The sequence below is a fragment of the Lytechinus variegatus genome, chromosome 7, assembly GCF_018143015.1.
Source record: "Lytechinus variegatus isolate NC3 chromosome 7, Lvar_3.0, whole genome shotgun sequence".
In the NCBI taxonomy this organism is placed as follows: Eukaryota; Metazoa; Echinodermata; class Echinoidea; order Temnopleuroida; family Toxopneustidae; genus Lytechinus; species Lytechinus variegatus.
In genome coordinates, this window is record NC_054746.1 from 14,170,164 (window position 1) to 14,197,286 (window position 27,123).

General features: G+C 35.0%; 1 protein-coding gene across 1 annotated transcript; it reads left to right on the forward strand.

The window, feature by feature from the left end:
• The first annotated feature begins 96 nt into the window (after positions 1 to 96).
• LOC121418502 (calmodulin) lies at positions 97 to 16,265 on the forward strand. Its single transcript, XM_041612410.1, has 6 exons — positions 97 to 292; positions 4,875 to 4,905; positions 11,699 to 11,842; positions 13,418 to 13,544; positions 14,593 to 14,708; positions 15,415 to 16,265. The coding sequence occupies exons 1-6, from the start codon at positions 290 to 292 to the stop codon at positions 15,441 to 15,443; spliced, it is 450 nt and encodes a 149-aa protein (XP_041468344.1). The 5' UTR covers positions 97 to 289; the 3' UTR covers positions 15,444 to 16,265.
• Positions 16,266 to 27,123: the final 10,858 nt, after the last annotated feature.

Here is a 27,123-nt window from a genome sequence, read left to right on the forward strand (position 1 = left end):
ATAAAACTCCATGATCACGGCGATAGATTAGATTGTGAATTATTTATGAGTCTCATTTGCATAGGATAACTGAATATATAAGAAGGCAAGCGCTGCTTATGGGTATCTTCCGAGTATCTTTCGCCGCGTGCGCTATATTGGACATACAACGAGTGTTGCTCACTTACGTGGAACCATAACGACTAGGTTATTCTTCCTCTTTCCATCTCCTCTCAACATCCTTGCTTGCAGCTGTTAGCAGCAACACATCACTCCTTACAGTAATCAACCATCTACAACAATTGACAAAATGGTAAGTCATTTCTAAATATCTAAGATTTTAAAACCATATGTGCTTCCGAAAATGTTATTTACATTTCTTGAATAATGATTTGACTTCTTAAAGTGCACACACACACACACATCGCGGGTGACTTAACCCCCTAAATCGATAATACGGATAAGGTTAACTAAATTGATTAGATACATGATCACACATTGCATCAGATCGTGATTTTTAACATTAATTATTAAGCACGACATACAAAAAGCACCATAATGCTGAGGATGGATGGCGTAGGACCTTAATTTGTGTCACTAGATGGTAGAAGGATGCGAGCAGCCACTAATCGATGTTAGGTGCAACCTCACGGCGCCTTCTTGTACACTTTGACTCCTTGAGTGTCAGAGGCGAGGGATAATGTGAAACAGATAGCTCCTCTCGACACTCGTGGCTAGTCTTGCAGACAACAACGTGTGTCTGTTAACTTAAGCTTTACTTTGCAGGATATCATTACAGAAAGTGATGAACATTAATATGGGTGATTATTTTATGTTTCTCTTATGCTTGATCGAAATTTAAGATTTATTTTAAATATCATTTCAAAAAGTGAAAACCATCGTTCATATTTTGTTTGACCATTTGATAGTCCTGTGAAGGATGATCGAAAATTGGAAAAAATGACTCTCTAAGATATGATGCAGTATTGTATAACTATATTTTGATAAAAAAAGACTAAGAATTGATTTGATAAAGTGTATATGCTCTTTATATATAATTAATTATCTGTTCCTAGAACTGTGTACAATCTGTACAGCATTGACACCTAGCAGAGAATAGTTAAAATATAGGATACATTTTGGACCCTATATACTCTTGGTCCATAAAGGTTCACTTAATATGTTTTTCTTGCTCCTGAAACTAAGTGAACTATTTAGATTTTGTACAACCACGAGACCTATAGTTTAGGCCAATAAATGTTCGACTGATTAAGACAATAGCGATTTGACATTTGAAAACAACGGATCCATCATCCATATACAAATGACTCCACCGTTCACCAAGTGAGATAACAAAATGTCAGAAATACATGACTGGACACATTCATGGCGAATAGGTGCGACTCAAATCTATTTACTTATACGATAACCCAGTGTTTGTAGTCCTCAAATCTAGCAGTCTAATTACAAGAACATAGAGATAAGAAGTTGGACATTCGATCTTAAATTAAAAAGGGAAGCTCAATTAATACCGCATTCTGCATTAGCCTACACCTCAGGCATGTTTGAAACGGCATGACTTGCTATTTTTATTGATATAAAAATCAGTGCTGATTAAATACAAAACAAGCAACTTTAAGTTATAAGTCTGGATTCGAGCAGTTAAGACAACAAATTCATACTGCAAAATTAAACGAATCTCAATGGACTGGAACGAACACTAAATCAAGCATTTGGGATATAATATCGAAACATGCATATAGATTAAAGAGAGGGGGGGGGGGGTTAGGGGGTTTAATTCAGCAGTACACTAATGTAATCAAAGTCGAGCGCTCTTCAATTTTATTTGCGTTTATCGATTGTCTGGATTCTCAGGAAGCACACAAAAGGTTACTTTTTTCACATGAGATCTTTCATTCGAAATCCAGAAACAAATGTATTCCCTTTCATGACTCACAAAGTTCGTGGGAGGTGGTCCACGTACCTGGATGAAAAGAATATGATTCAATAGGAAAATTGAATAAATAAAAAACCAATTCTACATGTCTGGTAAAGCCGATTTTTGTCCTTTAGTGGGATTCAGTCATCATTATCATTCTAACAGTGGGTGAATTAGAGCTTCTAAATAAGATACCATGTAAACATTACGTGATTTTTATTACTCCACTATATAATTCTGCGTTAGAAAAGTAGGTTACATATTTAAAATATCCTAAAAAGAAAAACATACATTCCTTATTCACTTTATCTAACAAAAAAGGAATTGTTTATAATTCAATACATAACGTAAATAACATATTCCATATAAACATACAGGAAACTTATCCGTACATTATAAACTGACTATATAGAGAGTAATATCGCCTAACTTTGCTATATGTACCCCTTTCTAATTGAATTCATGTCAATTATTACCAATTACCAAGCCGCACCTGCTCAAACCATTCAACATCAACGTGAAGTCACGAGGACCAAAGCTGATAATCATCTCGAAACATTGATGGGTCTTCCAGTTGCCCTAATAAGGTTATCTCATTGTGGTCTTTGCATAATATTCGGCACTTTCTATAGGTACTTCATAATAAGGATATCCGGTAAAGATATCAAATAATTTTGGGTAGTTGTACCTTGAAATCAATTTTGGCTATTGAAAATTATGAACCGTGTCCGAACGCGGATATAAAATACAAAAAAGTTATGCTACAGTTACATCAACGAAACGGACTCCAAACTGACCAATAATATTCCATTAGAAATATCTTGATAGATTTGTTCGATCTTGACCTGGCTTGACCATGTGACTGAGCTACATAAAAAAGGCAGTTTGTCAGAAATTTCATAAGACCCTTGCTTTCCAAACGGTTCACATTAGTTTAGAGGAAAGGCTGATTGATCTAAGCATGATCCAAATGTGCAATTCTGTAAAAAAAAAAATCCTATATATACATGTTTAAAAAGTTTAAATTACGAAGTTACGTGCTCTTTTCTTTAAATTCGTTAATGGCACTGCTTGGAGCAAATAAGCTCATCTCATTATCCCTTCTATTCCTTCCATTCGATACCTTTATCATTTATATTACCAAATTATTCATTGTAGCTTTTTTGGAAAAATAGTGTTTAAAATATTTCGAAGCATAGATTTTGACGTCCATGTGTAAGATTTGATTCGTATCCCCCATTTCCTAATACGTCAAACAATATTTCAAGGATCGTTATAAAAGGAAGAATTCTATAAAAATAAGGAAGAAAATAAAAACTCCTACGTCAACTCATTTTGTAGAAATGTACCTTGATAAGAAATCGGCTCTTCAAATCCGAATTAATCTTTTTGACATTTACGGCAAACTTCCATCAACGTCCATCGTCAAATCAAACTAAATATCACTTCTTGAAATGATGATATTTGAGACTTGAACGAAAGTTTTAAATGCGCATGCTTCCGTTTTTATTTTAAGTGTATGTTATATGATTTGGTAAAGAATTGATAACAAAGAAGACAAAGAAATATTTAGGTCAGTTTAAATACTATCCTCAATCAAACATAAAAAAATGTTTAAATGACTAAAAAGCTGTAGTATAATATAAACAAAGTATGTTGTAAAAACTGTGTCATAAATGTTTTTGTGCACAGAAAATGTACAAGAATAATCCTTATTCCTAATTTTTAACATTTCCCTGAGCAAATAAAGCTTTTCATATGTCATGCTTTCATTCGTTATTTTTATCCCACATTCATGAATATTATGAACCTAAACAAATTTTGTAATACTTGGGAATATAGTCCAGATTAAAATAATTTGTGTCATCTTATATAGACAACTTGCCCATATTAATATCCCAATTTTAAGTTTTATAAAACTGCTTGATTACGTAGAAATATTTAACCCTCGGAAAATAAAATGAATCTCCCCAAAACAATTGAATACTTTCGATGGCCAACAGAAAAGTGAAATTGATTGAGTTCTAGTCCCCATTTCTCTCGCAACTTGAATAATATTTGTATCTATCCCGCCGTGCAGGGACAGATGATGGTAGAATTAGCCAGCCAGTTTCCCTGTGGCTCCTAAAGTGCTTAAAAGCTTTATCCTACTGCGATGTATTTGTAGAGATAACATGATTCTTAATAAGAATGTGGAATCATGCTGTTGGAATTATCAGGTAAAGATAAGGGAGTAAGCCCAAAAGCAACGCAATGCCTTAGCAGGCTCAATTAATTTGGATGCCACGGGAAATTCGATATCTCTAACTCTCTAGATGAAGAATGTTTTATCGCACCATTTTATCACATTAATTAATTGATACAAAGTAAGTTGATAGCAAGAGACGTTATCTCATCTTGCATATGATAAGATTTATCGAACATTAGTCGAATGTAAATTGATGTCAATCCATTACTTCTTTCTTAAATGACACGGCTGATTACTTCATGGCTTCATTTGTGATTGATTGTACATTCATATTATATGCTATTTACCCATTTATTTCTTCAAATAAAGTTTTCCCTCATTCGTATTATGTTGAAATGAAATAAATGAAATAAAATTTACAATGAGGACGCCGTATTCATAAAACCTCAAACATGTTAAAGTTTTGCCAAATTAACAAATTTCGGATAAATCTTGATTCTAATACATTATCAATTTTTTCATTGGGTACAAAAGCTCTGTTATCTCTATTAATTTAGCTTTACTTTTTTATGTTACAAATTATGAGAGAATCGAATCTATTGCAAAAATATGCAAGAACATAATTTCCTTATGAGGGAGGTTTACTCCAATTAAAGGTTGACTTTTCTCTTTTTTATTTAAATCAAGTCATAGTTAGACTTGACGTGCCCTTTTATTTATGCTGCTGTTAATTTCAAATTTTTTTATTTTGTTTATTTTCCACTCCAGGCAGATCAACTCACAGAAGAACAGATTGCTGGTAAGTATACTCTAACTATATATTCTGTTGACAATTACTGCCAAATACATGTATTTTCAAAGCTCATAACCGATTTCGAGGTCTACTGACATACCATAAAAAAATGACGATTCATGATTTCAAACATTTTTGTTTTCATTTCCTCATAGAATTAGGCCAAAAGGAAAACATGCAAAAGAATGGAAGCAATAAAATAGAATTATCATGAGGGATATTCACTCATTTTATTATTACATGTGCTATGTAGACGTGCTGGAAAAACAGGACACAATACGAATTCAGCGTTATAAACTTTATATCATATGAAAAATAAGAATATGTCATTGCCCGAGGCAGTCATCTACGTTGTAAAATAAGGAAACTATAATAGATTCGCCTTGTTGATGAGAGTGATGAAATACAAGTATGGCTCAAGGCTCTTATACGGCACTCATACAATGTTCCCAACAGTGTGTAGGTGTTGAATTAATATGTTTTGACAGCCTTTGTGAGGGAAGCACTTCGGTTACCGTCAAGCACACCATCAGCTGAATACATTATAGTCTGCTTACACTTCTTTTGAAGATAAAAACAATCCCTGGATCTCATACATTATTTTTGGCACTCACTTAATAGACTGTATTGGTAGAAGCTATTTGTGGAAAAAAAACGGTATGATGAAATCATAAAAAGAAATTCAAGGCATTTGACAAACACTCTGTCATTTTGATAATCTGGGAAGCCAAGTGGTTTTATATAGAATATAAATCGTACTGCGATGACCGTTATTTTGGGAACCGATCTAGTAAATATATCTAGTCAATAAAGAAAAAAAACATCAGAGCTTCTTACCTTGGACTCAGTGTCATGATAGGACGCAATAAACAACTTTCTCTTTTGAAAAATCTGGTACACGTTTGTCCATATTCGTACTTTTCCTGCTTCTAATGGTATCTTGTAAAACAGAAAAAAGGGTAGAAAAATAATATTTCATACTTCCCATGCTCTTTCCATAAAAACTTAAGAACACACATTTTTTATTTTATAAAGAAGGCACTGTAAATGATAGTAAAGAGAAAAATATGAAATATATATTGTCCATGTTGGGACAAGGTTTAAAATGAGTATGAAACTGAATATGGCTAAACATGGTAATTCCTAGAAAACATTCATCTGCTGATATTGTCTTTGTTTGTCATAAATCACGTGGGTCAAGCGAAGGACAGTTGCACTTTGATAGCGACTCGACCCTGGTTACACAAATAAAACTAGATTGAATATGTCATTCTTTTTCAACTTTGAATAAATGAATTAACCCAAACTCGCCTCTAAGATCAACCTTAAAACCAATAGATATGAGATTAATAAAATCCCTAAATTTGTTGACGTTTGTTGACTTTACGATGTAACATACAATATTGAAAGTCACATCTAAGATTCGCGGTACACGCAAATTATTGTAAAAGTCGAGCCTCAGTAAATCTGGAGACGAAGAAGGGGAAAAACATAGACGATTGTGCAACACAAGCATAAACAAATAATCAAGTTACTACTTTATATTATGGAATACAACAACATACACATTTCCACCTTGTTAATGGACAGAGATATTTTTATAAATGTTTGTGTACACAGAAAAGTGGATATTGTTTATAAGGGAAATGTGATTAAAAACATAACGAATGAGAAAGAAAAGGAGAAAGAAAATGAGGTATAAGCAGACTGTATGTGTGTGTGTGAGAGAGAGAAACGGGGTTGAATGGGGAGGAATGGAGGGAAGAGGGGAAAAGTTGGAATTTGTGGTTGTATTTGTAAATTAGCATATAAATGTATCGAGTAATAAGGCAAAAGAGAATGAGAGAGAGGGAGAGGGGGTGGCAATAAGCATGAATGTGTGTGTGCATATGCGTTCTGCATATACACAATAACACACACACACACACAGTCTCATTCTCCCTCAACCCCTCATTCATTTAGAAAGAGAGATAGAAAGAACGAAAAGGGTTGTTAGCGAATGAGTGTTAGTGTGGGAGGGTGTGTGTGTGTGTGTGTGTCTGTGTATTTGCATGTAAATGTAATGGGGTAAGAAAGTAAGACGCGTATTACAAAAGAAAAGGGAACAGAGATAGATAAATAATCTTAACGTGTTTGTGCGTAAGTGTGCGTGGCGTGTTTATAATTTGCACGTAAAATGTATTAAGGTAAGAAACTAAGTCGCGTTAGGAGAGATAGAAAGGCTTGGAAGAAATATCAAGGGTAAGCCATTGTGACGTCAGAGCCTAACGTCTTGACTCCCAGGTTAATTCGTAACGCATTAGCAGCTTTAAAGATGGTATCAGGCCTGATTGCGAGAGGTATAAATAAACAGAATTAGGATGAACTGTTCGCTTACTTCCACGACTCTGTCAATCAGGAAAGGGGATTTGAAGCTCAATAAACCAAGAGGTCGCATACAAATACGGTCTATCCCAAATTTGCGATTCTCTTTATGTGATACGCATTCTGCGGCTTTTATATTTCACGGTAGGTGGTTCGTGATATATTCAATTCTCATTCCCTGGATATATAGAAAACGAGATGTACCAAATTTGTTAAATTACACATCGTATTTCTTATGGTTAAGATGTAATTGGAATATTTAAAATACATATAAATTTGCATCTGTTTCAGAAACGGATATTCAATGAATAATTAACTACATGTCTATATAATTATGCACAAGAGGAAAGAAACAAGCGAACATGAGCAACACTATTTTCAGTATTAGTTAAATCACAGAGAACAAGACAGGTCTCTAGGTACAGGGAAACATGTTAATATCTTCCTTAGATCAGTATGGTATAATGCACGACTCAAACGCTTTCCTTCGATCTTCGTATCGATATTAGATTTCTCTCTTTTTATATGTGAAATTATGTGATATTTGTAAACATTTTTTTCTATTTTCAGAAAAAAATCTTCCAAATGCCGAAAATAGTGTTACACGGGTATTATCAATATCAAAGTGTCTTTTTTATGAGTGACAGATATTCCAATCATTTCAGTAGGCATTGATTTTTTCACAAGTAAAATGGCTATTTCTAATGTTTTTTTCTATGGATAGCTTAAGATTTCTGGAGTTTACATGTAAATGAAAGAAAGTGAAAGGAGAAAAAGGATCTAGAAAGATAGACAGATAGATTGACTGATAGATAGATAGATAGACAGATAGACTGTAAACTCCAACGACTAAAAAAATGCAGTTCGTTTTTTAATCGTGACCAGCCCAATATTGGATTTATTTACAATCTTAATGATTAACTTTAAATTATTTCGAAGAATTTGAATTCAAATCTTTTTGCTTTTTATCTGAATCCACTTGGCTTAAATCGAAATCTATTTGCAGCCAATCTGGATTTATCTTAAATCCCTAAAGTGTAGATAGAGAAAGAGCGGGGAGTGTGGTTTTTCAGGCCCAAATAGCATTTTTTCCTCAGGCAACTCATCGGGTTCGGTACGCAGTGTAATACAATTCATTTGACTTCCTCGCAGAGGAATATTTTCGTGACTACATAAAAAAGTGGCCTTGTCTGATGGTAGGATCAGGTGAAAATTTTACCTCTCCATGACCTTAATGTATTTAAGTTTACTTGTCATTTCTTAAAGATAACCTGAGGAACTTTCATTAACGAAATAATCGGTAATTTACAACGACAGATGTTACAAGCTATTGCTGATTCTTGCATCTGATTGGCCGAGAGCAATTAGTCAGTGAAAATCGCTGGAAAAAAAATCTTAATGAAATGCTCCCCGATTGTATTTGGAATATAATTATTTTCAAAGATTTCGCTATATGTTTCTTGAATACAGATCAAATTATCAAATCGTGATATTTTTTGTTCTTTTAAATAATATGTCTCCGGAATTGTTTGATAGTGAATTCGGTGCTTTGTCTTTCATGCTGCTATTTTGGGTCATGTATAAAAAAAATAATGAAGACAATGATTTTGAAGACAAAGGGGATGTGGAAAGGCATCAGATGCATTGGTGAAAAAAATGCCAATAGCTTTCGAGGAATGCAATATAAGTTATAGAGAGATGGTCTGAATTAGATGGTTACAAAGGAGATCTTTAAGCAATGGCGAAAAAATCCAAGATATAAACTTGTTTTGTACAATATTTCTATCATAATTTAACAAACGTCAAACTATCTATTGTATGATTTTAGCGTTTTCCCCCTAAATCTATCTACTAAACTCTCTTGAAGCAAATATCAGTTGAATCGAATTGATAAGCAGTTCAAGAACACGCGCGGTGTGTTTGAACTACAGCAGATATTGGAAGGCTTGGTATAGGAGCAGCTGATCGCCTTCACAATATCACACCACAGTTTAACCCTCCTCATCAGACTCGGAAATTGAAATGCGGAGTCGTCAAGGAACCGTCCAGGCCTCGGCCTATATTTTTCATTATTCCGTCTTGGCGGGTAACCGGGGTGATTTATCAAGATAACGCATGGGCCTTCACATCTCCAAGACACCCCTTAACTCTTCCTGTCCTGCCTCATCTCCTTAAAGATAGATCATCACCTCTTGACGCCGTCAGGTGTGTTCCCCCTGCAGATAAAAACGAAGTTAGTTTTCGACAGTTATGTTTTATGTGGCGTCTTGAGCAATGTTAAAGCAGAGGAATGCATAAAAAATCTTGAGAAAATACTATCAGCAGCATATTTTTAATATCAATTTAATTCCCAAATTATTTGATTAAAAAAAATCTTTGAATAAAAGCGCAATAGAAAAAAAACTTTTAATCTATGTACAAGATTTAGGGAAGTCGTTCTTGTCACCATAGAAACACATGTAATGTATGATTTCAAAAGAAATAGTTAGTAAATGATACTGATAACGTAAGTGTTGCACTAATGGGTTGTACAAATACGAATGCCTCTCTTGACTTTCGGATAATCTCTGTACAAGCGTTTGGTTCTACTCCAGTTTATAACTACACCCTAACTATGAATGTGCCTTTGCTGTTGTCCTTAAACTGTTTAAGGTCGGCATGGTGGGAAATTATTAAAGAGGGGACTAATATTATAGTTGATGCATTTGCGATTTTATATGTAAATGTATTTTAATGGAGACCTCGACTGAAGTAAAGCCAAATGCGTATTTTTGTGCTTTTATTATTTAACTTTTTTTTCCAAGAATATAAAGGGCTTAAAATGTAAGGGTATCATCTGTGTTTTTGTTCTTTTGATATGCAAGCGCTTTATTTGCAAGACCATTTTACAATGAAATACAAACATTTATAGTGCTCAAATTATCTTCAAGCGTGAAATTGAGACTTTCTAAAAAAAAATACCAAGTAAACAAAAATACAGTCAATACACTTTTGGATAATCTAAATCTTTAAAGACATTATACCAAAATAATTCACATTCTTGAATTTTTAACAAAGCTTGAAAACAGAAAACAGGAGAAACAGAGATGATAATAAAAACAACATGTGTGTTACTTATTGTGGCTATGTGTGCGGTTCGTAACATGTTTTAGGTGCGGTTGTGTGTGACGTGTGTGACAGAGAGTAAGCAGAATAGAGGGAGGTTCGAGAACGGAGAAAGGGAGATGGCGAAAGAGAGGGGAAAGAGGGATAGCAGGGTGGAGGTTGCGAAAATGGGAAATAAATAACGACCATGAGGAGAAATAGGGGAAGGGAATAGAAAGAAAGTGCGGGGTTGTGGAGAATGGGAGAGAAATAAAGATGAAGTACCTTGACTGCATGGAAATGGAATACGACAGAGCACATTTATTACTTCAGACTCTTGATCGAGCTAGAAGTGGAAGCTACGGTATAGAGGAGTAAGCAAACATGAAATGGCTTTCACAAGTGGTCTCGCTCATTCTCCTCGATTCAGCCAAGCATCGAAAAAAAATCAACGTCATTGATGTCTGTTCGCATAGTCGGGTGAAATTGGGGGCATTACTAGGCAATAGAAAATAGTTTTCTTTCTTCGTGCCTTACAAGGTAAAATAATGTATAAAAACCCGGTTTCATATTAATTAATAATGTTTGTTTTAAAAAGGTTTCAAATACAAAATCAATGTTCAATATAACACATTATTACTTTAAAGGTGAAAATTTGTGTTTGATGTTTTTCATAAATATTTTCTCAAACTCTATGAGAATAACCCTTGAATTCATAATTATGGTAAACCAGGTTGACTAGATTTATACTGCCATATTCATAATATTGATATTGTTTAATTTTTTTTTTACTGTGAATTAATTTCAGGGGGGTATGAAGAGCAAGGTTCTTTGAACATGACTGTCATGACTTATGTATCCAGAAATATTATTATTTCAAAAATAAATCAAAGTCTTTTATACCATACTTTTTCAATACACGGGCGTTGATAATTGGGGGGGGGCGTGTTTCTTTTGACGCCTCCAAAATCTCAGAAAATCACCACGCATGTTTCAACGTTAACTGCTTTTGGAATACCCCGATTAAAACAACTTTGTATCAAAGAAAAATACATACAAGATAAACACTAGAAAACTTCATTATAAAATCTGCAATTTCTAGAAATGAATGCGGTAGATAACACAGTTATGTTGTGTAATCATGGTCATATTTGTATCTTCCAACTTCAAGAAGGCTTCCTTCCTTATTAAACGGGGCCTGAACTATTGTTTTGTAGCTGAATCCCTTAATATTTTATCATTTTTGTATCTTCCAGAGTTCAAGGAGGCTTTCTCCTTTATGAAACTGGGCCCTATCTTTCTAACTTTCTAGCTCCATTCCTTGATCTTTATTCATCTTTGTATCTTTCAGAGTTCAAGGAGGCTTTCTCCTTGTTTGACAAGGATGGTGATGGTACGATCACAACCAAGGAGTTGGGTACAGTCATGAGATCTCTTGGTCAGAACCCTACAGAGGCTGAACTACAGGACATGATCAACGAGGTCGATGCTGATGGTACGTCATTTTATGTGCATGTAATTGATTTTTATTTAGCAAGTTAAACATACATGTTAACACAAGTTAGGTTGGATAAACCCGTACAATATTGTATTCCTGGTGCCAGTGTCATAAAGAGTTCACTCTATTGTAACTTTGCCATTATGACAAGATTTTATTTTAGTTAGCATAATGACAAATTGACTCTAGTTGTAAGTTTTCATGAAAAAAGGTCTCTCATCCATATCTAGTTTCAAAATATACCCCTCCCCGAAGAAAAAGTAGCAAAATACTTTGAAAGATAAAATAAATATATGGCAATAAAAAAATGCCACAATCCTAATGATTTCATTGTTTGTAATCAACGTACTACCATATCAATTTAATTTCTGTATTGACACTCTTCTGGATTGGTACAGATTAAGTTCTTAAGAAACACAAAGTAACCAGTGATGGATATACAGAAAATGGTAAATTAAACAAAATGATACTATTATTTGAATAGGACCTCATTCAAATTTTAGAAATATATTGTTTATGTACCTTTCCAACACCTTTGTTAACAATGGACCATGCAAGTAAAAGATAAAATTCATCTCAGTTGTTATTCAAGAAAGAGTGCGCATTTTGAATTTTTCGAATTATCATTTCAGACAGACTGACATCAAACAGTCATGTTATACAAAATATTAATCTCTGTAACAGTTCACGTGTAGGCCTATTACAGTTTTTTGTATTGTTCTGAATGATAATAATTAAATTATAAAAACAAATATATTATACTAAACTGAAATCTACATTCTTGCTTTGATTTTTGATAATTTGACCAGTCATTGATGGGATTTGTCGCTAATTTAAATGCCAAATAGTAAAAAAAAGATTTGTAATTTTCATCCGTAAATACGCATAGATTTAAGATATTTATGACCGAATTACCAGGCACGACTTGAATACAGTTCAATAAAACTTGTCATGCCAAATCATTCATGAAAAGCTCAGTCGATCAGACATAAAGGATACCGGTCATCCATTTTACTTTTTTTCAAAGACCATTAGTGATCAATATATTTTTGTTTTATCACCTCCTTAATCATTGCCCCTAAATGCATCAAAAGATTCCTGGTCCATTAATTGACCAATATTTGTCACGAAAATCAGTGACACGCGATTAATCGAGACATTTATGTCATATATATATATACATATAGAAGTCAAGTTTGAAAGCTTGATTTTTACCTTCTGGGCAACGATTCTACCGATTTCCCCCTCATTTGATATTTGAAAGAAGAAAATTTGAAATGTTGGAGGTCATCCTCCCTTGCACGTCATGTAATAAATTGTCTGAATGATTAAACGACTGCTTAATTCGCCTAACGAACGATGAATAAATTCATCTCATTCCTCTCTCGTCCACAACACCCGCACCAACACACGCACACATACACCCTTCATTGCAAACATATCTGATACACAAATACATCTACACATACACACACACACACACACCTTTACCCTCTCTTACACACACAATTACCCACCCCTACATGAATTATAAACACCGTTCTTTTCGTATTTTTCCATTTTCTTTTTTAGGTAACGGAACGATTGACTTCCCAGAATTCCTTACGATGATGGCGAGGAAGATGAAGGAGACTGACAGTGAGGAGGAGATCAGAGAAGCATTCAGGGTCTTCGACAAGGATGGCAACGGTTATATTAGGTTAGAGCATTGCAACACCTATCCATTATTTCAGGAGCAATTATTTTTTGTTTAATTACTACCAAAAGACGCTAGAACATTCGTATATTCGAAAATAGCATCTCATCTGAACAAAGCTTGCATTGGCTTAAGCATTAATGGAAAAGTGGTGTTAAGGGTTATCTCTCATTCTTAAAAGTTTTGTCTATGTCGGATTAAAACTGGCAAAAAAGTATGTGGTAGGAATATCTTCCTAAATTTGATTCAGCGCCTTCAACCCCACCCCTCCCGAATTTATAAAGCTGTGGGGCTGTGCTGCATGGATGGTATTATGATTTGTTTAAAGAAGTCTACTATGATTCGTTATAGAATTTGTAAAGAAGTTTAGGTTCGAATGGGTCAAAAGTTGTGGATCGTTTCCGAAACTTGAATTGATGAAGTTTCGATGAGATAATCGGAGAATAATCTGGGCCTGTAGCATAAACATTAACCATAAAAGAACTCCCGTAAGATTGATCACCCCGGTTAGCACAATTCTGACAAAGAATTGAAGAGAGGAAAACTCTAAGGTAAAATAACCTGAGCCTTGTCAGGTTAGAAAATGTGTTAATGATATAATGACATGGTTTAATAAGATAAGGAGTTCGTTAGAGAAAACATTGTCATTAAACACAACTCCACAACTTGATTTCAACTCTTTTTAGGCGGGTCACTTAATTCAAACCTGAAGTTAGACCTTAACCAGAAGCTGTAGAAAATCACACTTTAACATGATTTAGAATACCGAATATGCCTATGAGTTATTGAACTTTTGGATCTATATTCATTGAGATAATTTTCCCGCATAAATATCTTTGAAGAAAGTGATTTTTATGTGGTATAGTTCACAAAATAATGCCGCAATGATTTTAGAAATTTTATGAAACTGTCAGTTAGACCATGGACCTACTATGGTTAGACTTGACGTTACAGAATCATAATCATGATGCCATGTTACAATTGTAGAATTTGGTGTTGAGAAAATAAAGCAAATCTTGTAATTTTTCGAGAACGCTCTCATTTTTATCAGTGCTGCAGAATTACGTCACGTGATGACAAATCTTGGTGAGAAGTTAACAGACGAAGAGGTCGATGAGATGATCAGGGAAGCCGACATCGACGGTGACGGACAAGTTAATTATGAAGGTATTATCTAAAAAATATCATTTGCATTAAAAATCACTTTACGAGTTAGCTGTCAACATGGTCTTTTGAATGAATATTAATTTCTATTTTTTGTGATTTGATTTATAGGTAAGTCCTCAACAGTTTTAATTTCCTCTACGGAATTTTGAATACCAAAAATGAAATCCTCTCATCATACAAAAGGTTATTTTCTGTTGATATTAATTATTATCAAAAATGATTATGGGGTAGAAAATCAGAACGAATGCATTTTTTATTGATACTGTTAAATTTCAAATTGTTTCTCTAAGTACTCCTTTGATTAATCTGTTCATAGATTTTTTTCTTCTCCCAACGTCAATGAATTGATGAAGATTATAATGATAAAGTGCAAGTAGAAAGTGAGATGCTCATTGATAGAATTGGTTATTTTGAGGGCTTAAACTTTAATAATCCCATAAGGAAGAGAAAGCATGCACATAGATAGGATAAAATGGTACATTTTCAAACAAACAGGATACAATAGGTATGACAGGCTTTAATTTTTGAATTGTCTGAATTTCTACTCTTGAATCTGTGCTGATCCCTATCCACCTCTATATCCCTTTGATACCAATTCTCTTACTTTCCGTTTTTAGGGTGACAATGATAATAGTAACGATCGCATAATTTGTCCATATGAATGGATCGTAATCTTCTTGCATTTTATTTTTTCTTACATTTTCAGAATTCGTCACCATGATGACTTCAAAGTGAGGTTGGTCAGATACGACGTCACTTCCGGCCGTTTGTCAACCAGCACCAGCCGTGACATCGGTGTTGCCATTTTGCGGAGGGCTTTCATATTTGACGGACAAACAATTCCCGAATTCTATTGCACTTTTAATGTCAGAAGAAACCACAAATTTCCAAGAAAACTATCGCAAAACCTCCATGGTTTTTCGCGCTGTATTTTCGTGAGATTTCATCTATCAAAGTCACGGAGCTGGATCTTGAGTGTGAACAGCGCCGAGTGCACACACGTTGGCCCGAAGCAGAATCTGTATATAGACGATCGACCGCGTTTACATCCTCGTGATTATATAAAGTGGCAGAGATGTATTATACAATGAGGACTTATGTACATTACAGTATCACATCGTGCGTTCCAGTTGTTGTTGTTGTTTTTTTTCAAAGGAATTTAATTATGTTGATGATATCCACCAAAATAAAAGACTTTATTGATTCGATGAAATTGAAATACAAAGACAAACAACTACGTCCCAGAATTGATTATTGATCAAATTTTTACTGATTTCCACTTAATATTATATTTGTAATCCTATGTAGCAAACAGTTATTTTACGAGCAAGTGAACAATGGTGTATATCCCAGTCATTTGGAAACAGACTAGGCCTTACTACAAATGCTGACAGTAAACCAGGGTGCAAAATCTATAGCTGAACCGATTCATTGCAAAAGGAAAATCATGTCATTTAGACTAATGTGCACCTCACAATTATACTAATGACAATTTACTCATTCCATGTGTTTAGCGAGAAAAAAAATCATCAGTTTTGGAATAAAAAAGGAATGTTTGACAATTTTCTCGTGTGATAATTCGTTTTTCTTCCTTTAAATTATATTTATATGCGTAGCTTCTACACTGGTGTCGATGATTCATCGTAATCGATCAAGCCCATATCCAACCAAACACATCTTTGAATTAATAAAGCAAATCCTGCGAGCAAAACAAATAAGCATTACGAACAAATATGACATAAAAATTGGCTGCGATACAAGAAAATCAGAACATTTAAATTCGTTTAATTTTACACAACACTGACACAAGTGATAAGCAAATATGAGAATAGAAGATCTCATCAACCCGCCATTTTTTTTTTATTTTGTCGTCGGAAATACTGACCAGAGGATATTGCATAATTAATATAATAAAGAAACTAATTGGATGGCAATAAGTTACAGTATAGGTAATTTCGGCAGGCAATAAATGAGGATTCGTATCCGGTTAGACAACATTAGAGGAAATATGACATAAAACAAACAATGAGCATATGACATGTGACTCCTTCATTGCAAATCATACAGCAGTATCGCCAGTGAAAGAGTCCCCAGATCTATACCAAGGCTGTTATACGTTATTGCTAATGACAAACTTTATCAGTCGGTCATTTGGTCACAATATATGTTGCACAGAATCGCAACGGTTGTAAGCAGTCGCACCACCAAATTGTGAAAGGGGCTTAACTGACATTTTTTAATTATTATGAACAATTATGACTGTTATTAAGGTATTTTCTTGTGATTCAATCTTTTTGGCGAGGTAACGATATAACAGTACAATGTTTTATATTTACCAAACAAAATACTACCTTTATTTCAATTTCTTATAAACCTGACTAGACTATAGGGAAAGTAATAATTACATATACAATTTATTAATCTAACCGTCGACACGCCAGTAATAAGCATTTTCCGTCTTGGCTAGTAGAGATTTAATTCTGTGACCGAAAAGACGAGAGAAAATTAGTGTGATATGGATGTGGATTTGTGCGTTAGTAGAGAGTGTGTGAGAACAAGGAAGAACAGTTGATTCAAATCAGACGTTACTGTTTCAGTTTCTGTTTATGGTAGCTCCCATAGGAACTAGGAAGGACAACGTTTTTGCTGGTAAACACCAAGCTGGTATATAAGCAATTACCTATAGGAAACATTTTACGTCTAGTTTAATCAGTCATGTTGGCCGACCTTATAGACGACAGATATTACTCTCAGGTCTTTTAATCAAAATGTAGACAATGGCAGAGTGGGGATTTGAACTCACTACCCTGCGATTATGAGTCAAATGCCCTGTTGACACTTGCACGCATTGTGGTTCCCGCATAGTTTGCGCATGGGCACGCACTCATGCGGGCCAATGCGCGAGCTATGCGTGCCAGCTTGCGGATAGGTGCGTGGCAGTGCGTGAAATGCGTGCCAAAATTTTCAACATGTTGAAAATTGTGGCACGCATTACAAATTCGTGAACTGTTCGTGAACTATGCGCAACCTATGCGCAACCTAGTCGTGCCACTGCGTACCACTTCGTGGCATCGAAATAGAAATTTCGTGGCGCAAAGAATAGTAGGCACACCCCCGGGGTAGTGGCACGCAGTTCACGACTAGTTCACGACAGGGTCGCGCATACTTTGCGCATAGGTCAAGCATACTTCACGCATAGTTCACGAATGATATGCGCAAAATTGTGAGTGCAGACCACGTGATCAGTATGAGTCGTCCTGATCAACGAACGTAGAGGGTGTTAACACAAGAACGTTGAATATTTAAATTTGCGCTAGATACGTCACAGAATAGGGTGTCGAGAATATTTGATGAAAGCACGTCGGGACAGTGCGTGAACACTGCGTGAACTATGCGCGAACACTGGGTGAACTATGCGCGAACTATGCGCAAACAATGTCCAAACATGTCGTGAACTTGTCGGGACATTGCGTGAACTGATATAGTCAAGTCGTGCCATAAAGTGTCCCGCATTGGCACGCATCAATGCGGGGCAATGCGGGCACCACAATGCGTGCAAGTGTCAACCGGGCAAAATGCTCTAACCACTTGACCTCACTACCCGTGAGAGTGATCTCAAACTTTATCTCTAAAATATATCAAATTTCAAGGGTTTAAGATAAATCTAGATCTGTTGTGAATAGCTACCAGCCGAATTGGATTTATTTTCAATTTTAATTATATTATCTTTTGAAATGCAAATCTTTGCGCTATATATTTAAATCAACAGGCTTTAAATCTTAATCTAATATTCGGCTGGTCACAATTCAAAGCCAGTCTGGATTTATTCCGAAATCCTTTGAGATTTAGATAGTACTGGTGAGTATAGGCTCACTAGTGCAATGCAAAGACTTACTCTCTAACTGCCAAAAAGCTAATCTGGTCCCGTAACACAAAGGTTAGCTATTAATCGTATGCTTGATTTTCACGATCAATATTGTACATTGTAGTCAATCCAATCAATCTTTACAACAACAAAATGTTCTACAATAATTGTTAACTTTTGTGTTACGAGCCCCATTTCCCTTATCACACTCATATCGAGGTGATACGTTCTCGCTCTTTTTGGAGTGAGATTTGCGTCTTTTAATAGTAGGCTTTACCTCTTGTTCGTATTAAAATGTCCAAAATGGTGTACAGTTCATTCCAGAAGGAGTTGTAGTGCACAATACATAAGGACACTTTTCACTCCAATGTCCCTATTCACTCCGGGGGGGGTGGGGTGTGATTACGGACTAGTCTAGATTAACTCTTTCGCATTGAGAAGGGCGCAGTACTACAAAAAACATACATAAACATAAGTTGGGTTGTAATTCTAGTGAACTATTAATTCATAAAGAGTATTTTACAGACATGGCATTTATATCTGCGACCTTCTACGTAATCATATAAAAGGTGTGATTCAAGGATCAAACCTCGGACCACTAAGATTCGTATGATAAAACCGCTCCACCGTTTTTTCTGTTCCCTGGCATTCCAGATTTTTTTTTTTACCTCTTTTAATCTTATTTCCTTTTCATTCTCCATTCATAACTCTCTGTTTTTCCTTCATATATATTCGTTTCTGTTAATCAAAAAAGGTAGTATTGACGTAACGACTCCGACGGGCCTGAATTGAGTACGAATTAAAGATGCAATAACGCTCAAAAATATCATCAAAATCGGAAAGATAAATAACACAGTGAATTTAATGTTATGTATAGATTCGGTTGGACAGTTTTATGCATTCGTTATGATTACGTAATGGGCTTAGCTGATCGCGTAGCTTCCCGTTTTCTCTTTTTTATTTCATTTCATGAGATTTTAATTTTCATAAAATTGAATGAATTTATCTTCTTATAACAAAATATTCGTCTAAAACGTGGGTTCTTTTGTACTCCCACTTTTTAAACGAGTGTATTCATGTAAATAAAAATAAACACAAAAGATGGGGAGTTTACATCATCAGCTGGCTCATTGAAAATTCATGATGACTTATGAATTGAATTACTTCACCGATTTGGAAAAAGGCTAAACTTATAAATGCCGAAAAAGCGGTGCTGTTTCTCAAATTTCTTTTATAGATCATTTCAACTTTCTTTTTAATCAAACTTCAAATTTGTAAATTTCAAATACTCCATTCATCAAAAATTAAGTATCTTTTTTAGTTTGGAGCACATCCTTTCTATCAGACAGATGCGAAACTATATAATAATGATTTTTTAGAAATTATGAATAAATATAGCATTGGAAGTATATACTTTAGTACCCGTATTTTGTTCCAAAGCCTTCAAACACGTAGTCTAGTCAACAGGCTGTTAACTATATTTCCCAGTATATAATTTACTTTGGCGGGGGTGTGTGAACAAATGATGTGATACAATCAACGTATAGCTCTTGGATTGCGAAGGTTTCTCTTTCATCCTCAGTTCTTCTCGAAGAGGAAATGAAAATCTACAAAGTATTCATTCAAGACTATATCTTGGGTTCCACGAAATTACTGATTCATGATAAAAAGTTACGTGTTACACCTAAAATTCATCACTATTCCATGCATTCGAATGAATCTAGCCTGTCAACCTACATATAATGCACATTAAAATGTATGAATGTGGTGTAGGAATAGAAGTGAATGTGTGAAGTGAAATATGAATGGTTACAATTATGGTAATGGCGATAGAAGTAAATTTTCGTTTGTTAAAGGTCAAATCCACCTCAGAATGAACTATTTCAATAAAATAGAAAACCCAAACTAGCGTAACGCTGAAAATAGGATGTAAAATAAGAAAGTTATGACATTTTTAAAGTTTTGCTTATTTTTTTTTACAAAAAAACAGTAATAATTATGCACAATTCAGTGACATGAACATGAGACAGTTGACATGTAATTTTCTTGCTTTTTTTGTTCTATTTACATATTTGACAATAAGAACCAACTTGACTGAACCATATAGTGTTAAACATGTTCAGGGAGGAATTCATCGTTGTTTCACTTGACAATGCATGAGGAGAAAATTAAATTATTTCATATTTCATACATGAAATACATAAGAAATAATGAGTGGATGACGTCGTCAATCTCGTCATTTGAATACCGACCAGGATGTGCATATAACTGTTTTGTGTAAGCAAAACTTTAAAATGTCAAAACATTCTTATTTTACATCCGATTTTGATGAAATTTTCAGTGTTACGCTTGTTGGATTATGTTGGGGTGGACTTGACTTTATGAGCATTATCAAATGGTTATTCGAAATCCCCTTTTAGTGAATAATAGTAATGCTGATAAAGTATGATGAGGTGTAAACACCTTCATCATTTCGCCCCCATATTAGTATTAACTTTCTTCAATACCGGAATTTGGCCGAGTGCTTAGTTTTTAATATAATCATATATATATATATTCCTTTTCTATCAGAGTGAATATTCGCCGGATATTCCTGCCCCGAAACACTTTCGAGATACTATTCAGTCGCAAATTTTTAATGATTTTTTTTCAGGACTGGCGAATTTCTTTGTTCACCATCTAATACGATTTGCCGGCCTCATTTGACATCCGATCTACTACTTAAATATATTTTTTAATCTCATCTTGCCGCCAATATTTAGCGTGGCCTCAATGCCCCATACCGCCTTTAAGTTGGTCCTTTATTAGATGAGCGATGAGCTGATAAGGAAGTAGTTGTATGGCGCGCATAATACCACTACGCAAACAATCGAATTGTATGCATAGTGTGTCACATGGGATGATAGGAATGGATGTGATGGTGATGATGATGGGGTAACCGCATGGTTACGTAATGAGTTTACCACCCGTGTGGATGATGATGGAGAAGGGACGATGGAGAGGAGGGTGATAAAATGGAATGTTGGCGATACGAGAAGGGGTGCACAACCGATGATAATGATGATGGGATATGCGTAGGGGTGGAGAAAAGAACGTGTGCAGCGAGAAAATAAACTGGGATTCTGTGCAGAAAGTACAGGTCTAGTGTTTGACAATTGATGAGAATTAGGGGATGGAGGTAACTAAAATGGATCAAATGTGTCTCATGTTAAATGATAACAGTATTAATCGAAGATGAAGAAACTGTCCTTGGGGGCCCATTGCATAAAGCGTTTAAACGCACTGCAAGAAATCAAAAAACAAGTCCCAATTCTAGTAGCGGCAGTGTTGAATTGAAAATCTTTCTGAAACAGGCACCTAATCTCGTTTGAGACATAAATATCATATGATACAATACATTAGTAGGCCAACGATTTACTTTTTTATTGCATGTAAATAGACGACAATCTGAAAAAGCCCTAATGCAACATGGATTTAAGGGATTAGGTTGAAAAGTAATAAACTAGAATATAGCCTAATGAAAGACAGGGAATAAAGGTGTTATTAGTTAACAAATACCCATATCTTTGACGAATTTGCGGTTCTCGGTTCATTGATGGTTCATGCATTTCGGTTCTTTCACATCTAACTTAGATCGATGATACATCTTTCCTTGAATTGCACGTAAGAAAATGACGTTGGAAGAATGAAGAATTCAGTGCAAGAAAGGTTTTCATGATGTTCCTTTTATGGCGTTTGATCAGCAGGTCACAGTGAAGCCTCTCCCTTGGGATAAGCCTGTTTCTGCTTCGATCGACCATGAGCTAGCGACAGGTGTTTACTGCAGATGAAATCGATCAAAATAGCCTGAACAAACCTTTAAAAAATCACACAAACACAGTAGAACGAAATACTATATGATTGGAACTTTTACCAAAATAAGCATAGCACTATCATGTGAATGATATAATGTGGATTGTTCTATAGGCATGTTGTGATGTAAATCGGGGAATCTTTTATATTGCTTGGGGACTTACGTAGTATACACGTTATTCGTAAATGTGGGAAGAATTGTGTTTTGCAATCAAAAGACTTTGACAAAAATCGTCTCTTTTACATCGTCTGCCCCTCTCTCGCCAATCCTTCCCTTATCAAAATACTCTGGCGCTGATAATGACATTTATTTTTAATTCATCAGTGATGTGTCAGTCTGATCATCAGAAATTATACAAATAGGAATATAGGATCTCTTGTCATTACACAATTTCACCGATAAAAATAACTACATCGCCAAAAAGAGAAACATGGCTGTTTCTTTCGAAATTTTCCAAATCCTTAATAAAATCAATACCCACGGACGACCCTCTTATTTCATGCAGTTCAAGTCTACATATGGCAGATAAACACATCGCTTGATTGAATTGAGGTAAATTATGTGACAGCATAGACACTGCAAAGGAGAATGTCTGTTGGTTGCGAATGATTTAAAGAGCCATTCACTTGACGAGATAAAAAAGGGGAAGTTGGGACGTGATGTTGATTTAAAAGTCTCATTTTGTCGACACGGCGACATGGGCCTAAGTTATTTTGCCATGTCGATTTACACAATGTTGTAAGTTGACATAATAGGTGATATACGTAAGTCTAGTGGATTTCATAAAAAGTTAAATGTGGTCAAAACGCGAATCGACTTATGAAAAGTTGTAAGTCAACATGATGACGAGATATGTTATCTTGCCTTATAGAATGGCAACCATGCATAATAATTGTCGATGTATGGTAAACCATGCGTCCGGCAATTTCTTATGTATGGTTGAAAAAAAACACCCTTCTATATAACAAATGATGCACAGGTTTGTTCGTGCATGGATTGGTCTAGTGAGCATGCGGTAACTATGGAATCCAAACCCCCAAACCCAGTCTAAACAGTTCCATAGTAGCCTTATGCTCACAAAACTTACCGATGCTTTCACATCTGTGCATCATTAATAATCAAATGGAGGTGTGGAGGTGAAGGTTGGGGTGTCGTGGTGTAATGGTTCAGTCAACGGGGTAATAATAATTACAATGCAAAGCGCTCAGACACATAACGTATGAAGCGCTAAATAACTGTAATTATTATTATTATTATAATGTCGACATGTAGCTTCATAAAAAGTCCACTTGGCAATATATGCCTAAATTACATTGCAATGTAACTTTTTTGTAGTTGAATTGGTAAGATAGCGTCACTATGTCGGAAAAGAAAAAGGCTATTAAGTCGACACGGCATGATAAAATATCTCACCAACTCATATGAAGTAGATACCAATTCTGTTCTTCTGTACTTGGTCACAGAGCACAGAGGATGAACATGAGGAATCCAGCTTCCACAAGATGAGGGGCAAGAAAGCTTGTGTTGGTAGTAAGATATCTTAACACACATAAACAGGAAGGAAGGAGACGAGATACGTCTTAATAGCATATACTATTGCATGATTGTGGGTATGGTTTAAAGAAGCTTAAGATCACGCATGGCATGGCTAATTGATTCAGAGTGTACGTGGTTAATTCAACACAACTACGAAAGTTATTGTATTATGGTTTAAATCAGAGCATAATATAGCTTCTTAGATGATAATAAGCGCTTGGCCTCTAGAAAATGATTTTAATAATGGCATAGAACATCCTATTTTTATTCAAATCTGTTTTAACGCTTACTTATTTAAAACAACACGTAACTTTGGGAGTAACAGAATGATCAGTGCATGGTTTTTCCAAAATAAGTTCTTCCAAGAAATGAACTATTCTTCCATAATAAATTCATTCTTCCATGATAATTTCCTTTCTTCCATAATAAGTTTTGTTCAAACTAACACGTGGCGGGTTACTAACATTATTGAAATCACGATTTCAAATTCAATTTCAAATTTGTTTATTTATTTCCAATAGAAGAAACACAAATATAGTGGATTCCTATGTCAATTTCTACACAAGTGAACTAAAAATATGGACACTTTGGAAACGATGTCTATAGATCAGTCTGTGGAAAAAAGGATATTTACTTATTTACTTAAAGCATTGCGTGAATATAAATCCCAAATAATGTAACGTAAATTCTAAATAAGATTGAACTACAATTCTGTATCCACGTGTGACCTACATTAATAATTACGTCTAACATGCGTGCGTGGCTTGAGTGTCATTCGCAAATACTAAGCATCAATTTCATACCAAGTCAAGAAAGTACACGTGGTGTGATTATACTAGCCCCGATCATCAAGTCCCTGAGACATGACACAGCCGAGAGTAAATTCGTATTTCTTTAAAATAAATATACCTACATAATCATGTGTGCATGCGCATGGATTATGATGGGGTTTTTTTAACGATAAATTTTATTTTATATTAGTTGCTACCTGACGAAGGATGGGGGGATCATGAGGCAGATCCCCCCCCCGTCCGCTGACAGAGTTTTGTTGAATTTTTTTTTTAAATTGAATATTTTGCAATTAAAAGGGCTTCCGGAATTACGGGTAACTTCTTTATTTAATCTATCAGGAAGTTTTACTGGATTTTTTTGTTCCTTTTCCTTTTTTTATCTTTTCACCTTCGTTTTTTTTTTGCTGGCCAACATTTATATGCCCCTTTCCATGAGGTTTTTCAGGTACGCCACTGTTCTATATGCGAATTAAAAAAGGAACCATTAATAAAATAATCGCAAATGATTGTAGCTATGATTGTACACACGTTGGTAACTCTATAATCACGTGACGATCATGTGACATCGAATTCATCACGACATTGACACGGTTAATGAAAGCTAGAGGGAAAACGGGTCTTCCCTTTAGAAGTAAATTTTATTCAATTTGGATGCCTTTTTTTAAAGATGAGAAAGAACACAAAAACATAAAATGCAAGACTTTCAGTATATAGTGTTAATAAGAAAAGTGCATGATGATTTAAGATGTTTTCATTGAAGGCAACACTTACAGTGAAAATTAGCCTCGAAGTAAATTACAATATTTTAACTAAGTGAGTAGCAGCAAGACAGCAAGAATGGAGTGCGCTCTTCATTATCAGGTGGGTTAATGTTCATGTTTGTAATTCTTGATGAATGGTTAGAATGAGTCAGTAAAAAATATTTTGTATCATTTTTTAAGGGCGTGCCCCCATCTGGGTCCACTACTGAATATGACATTCAAATAATTCATTCTATGCTAAGATTCTTTTATGACACAATAAAACACAGCCATGTGAGGTGTTTGTTATCTCGGGGGGGGGGGGGGGCATGAACACACCCACGAACAATGAGGCAACTATACAAATGGAAAACATATATACAATGAGACCATACCAGCATAAGTACAAACAAGAAAAAGAAAACATTAATTCGACTCAATCTTATTGTATAGATCTAAAACTTCTGCTCTCATAACAGGGTTGCTATACAATTAATTGCCTGCTCCTCTAGAAATTAAGCAGCTATGTTCGACTCAAGATCATTACGCTCTAAAACTCTCTATATTCAATATTTCATGAACATGAAAATTCACATAACTATATATCATATCCTGCATGTGTTCCTCTGTCATTGTGATTCATTCCGAGAAAGGAGCAATCCAAAGAGACTACATTAATGATGTTAAATCGAATGAGTGGAAAAGTGCCTTGGAGCGAGCTGGGCGAAGTCATGAAAATTAAATAGGTTATCTATATAGAATGACAACGAATAGGTCTCGTGATCCCAAACCGTGTGTGAACTTTGCAGAACCTTTAAATTCTTGATGATTACTGGTAAAATCTCAACCTAGAAGGGTACTGAAATATAGCACATGGGGTTCATTTTACTTAGAAACGATAAAGGTGAAACAATGTGGATAGATGAGGAATATAAACTGTTCACCAAGTCAATATGGGGTGGCAAATATACAAAATACAGAAATAATCAGTATATAGTTGTAACTATTATGAATAAGGAGGATTTGTTTTGTATTGAGTAAAGACACCAGCTGTTTTTCATTGAAAGTTATCATAGAACATGGTAAGATCATGGAGAGGTTACCGATGAACGAAACTAAAAAAAATAATAATGAGGATTACAACAAAGAAAATATGAAATGAGGTGAATTAGTAATAGCGAAAGAAAATATATGGGAAGGTTGAGTGTGTGGGGGAGGTGAGTGTGTTTGTGTGGATGTATGTGACGGTGTGTGTGCTGGTCTGGTCTCTGTATGTCTAGAAGAAGGGAGGGAAAATGTACAAGAGGAGTGTGTGCGTCTTGTATGTGCGTGGGTAAATGTGTAAGAGTGTGTGAATGAACTTGGGCTATTTAAGAAACAGCAATCTGAAGATATACGTTCAACAACAGCTAAAGATTAGGATAATGATATACAACCCTCTTTCAAGAATATGAGAATAATGAAGGGTTAATCAAGAACAGCATTAAATTCATAACTGGAGCAAACTTGCGCTAATGTAATAAACAAAGTCATGGAATGATGTTCTAAAATAGCCATACATCAACGAGATAAAGAGTGACGTTGTATATAGGCTTGTCATCTGTCATTTCTTAAGGAATCAGGAGAAGAA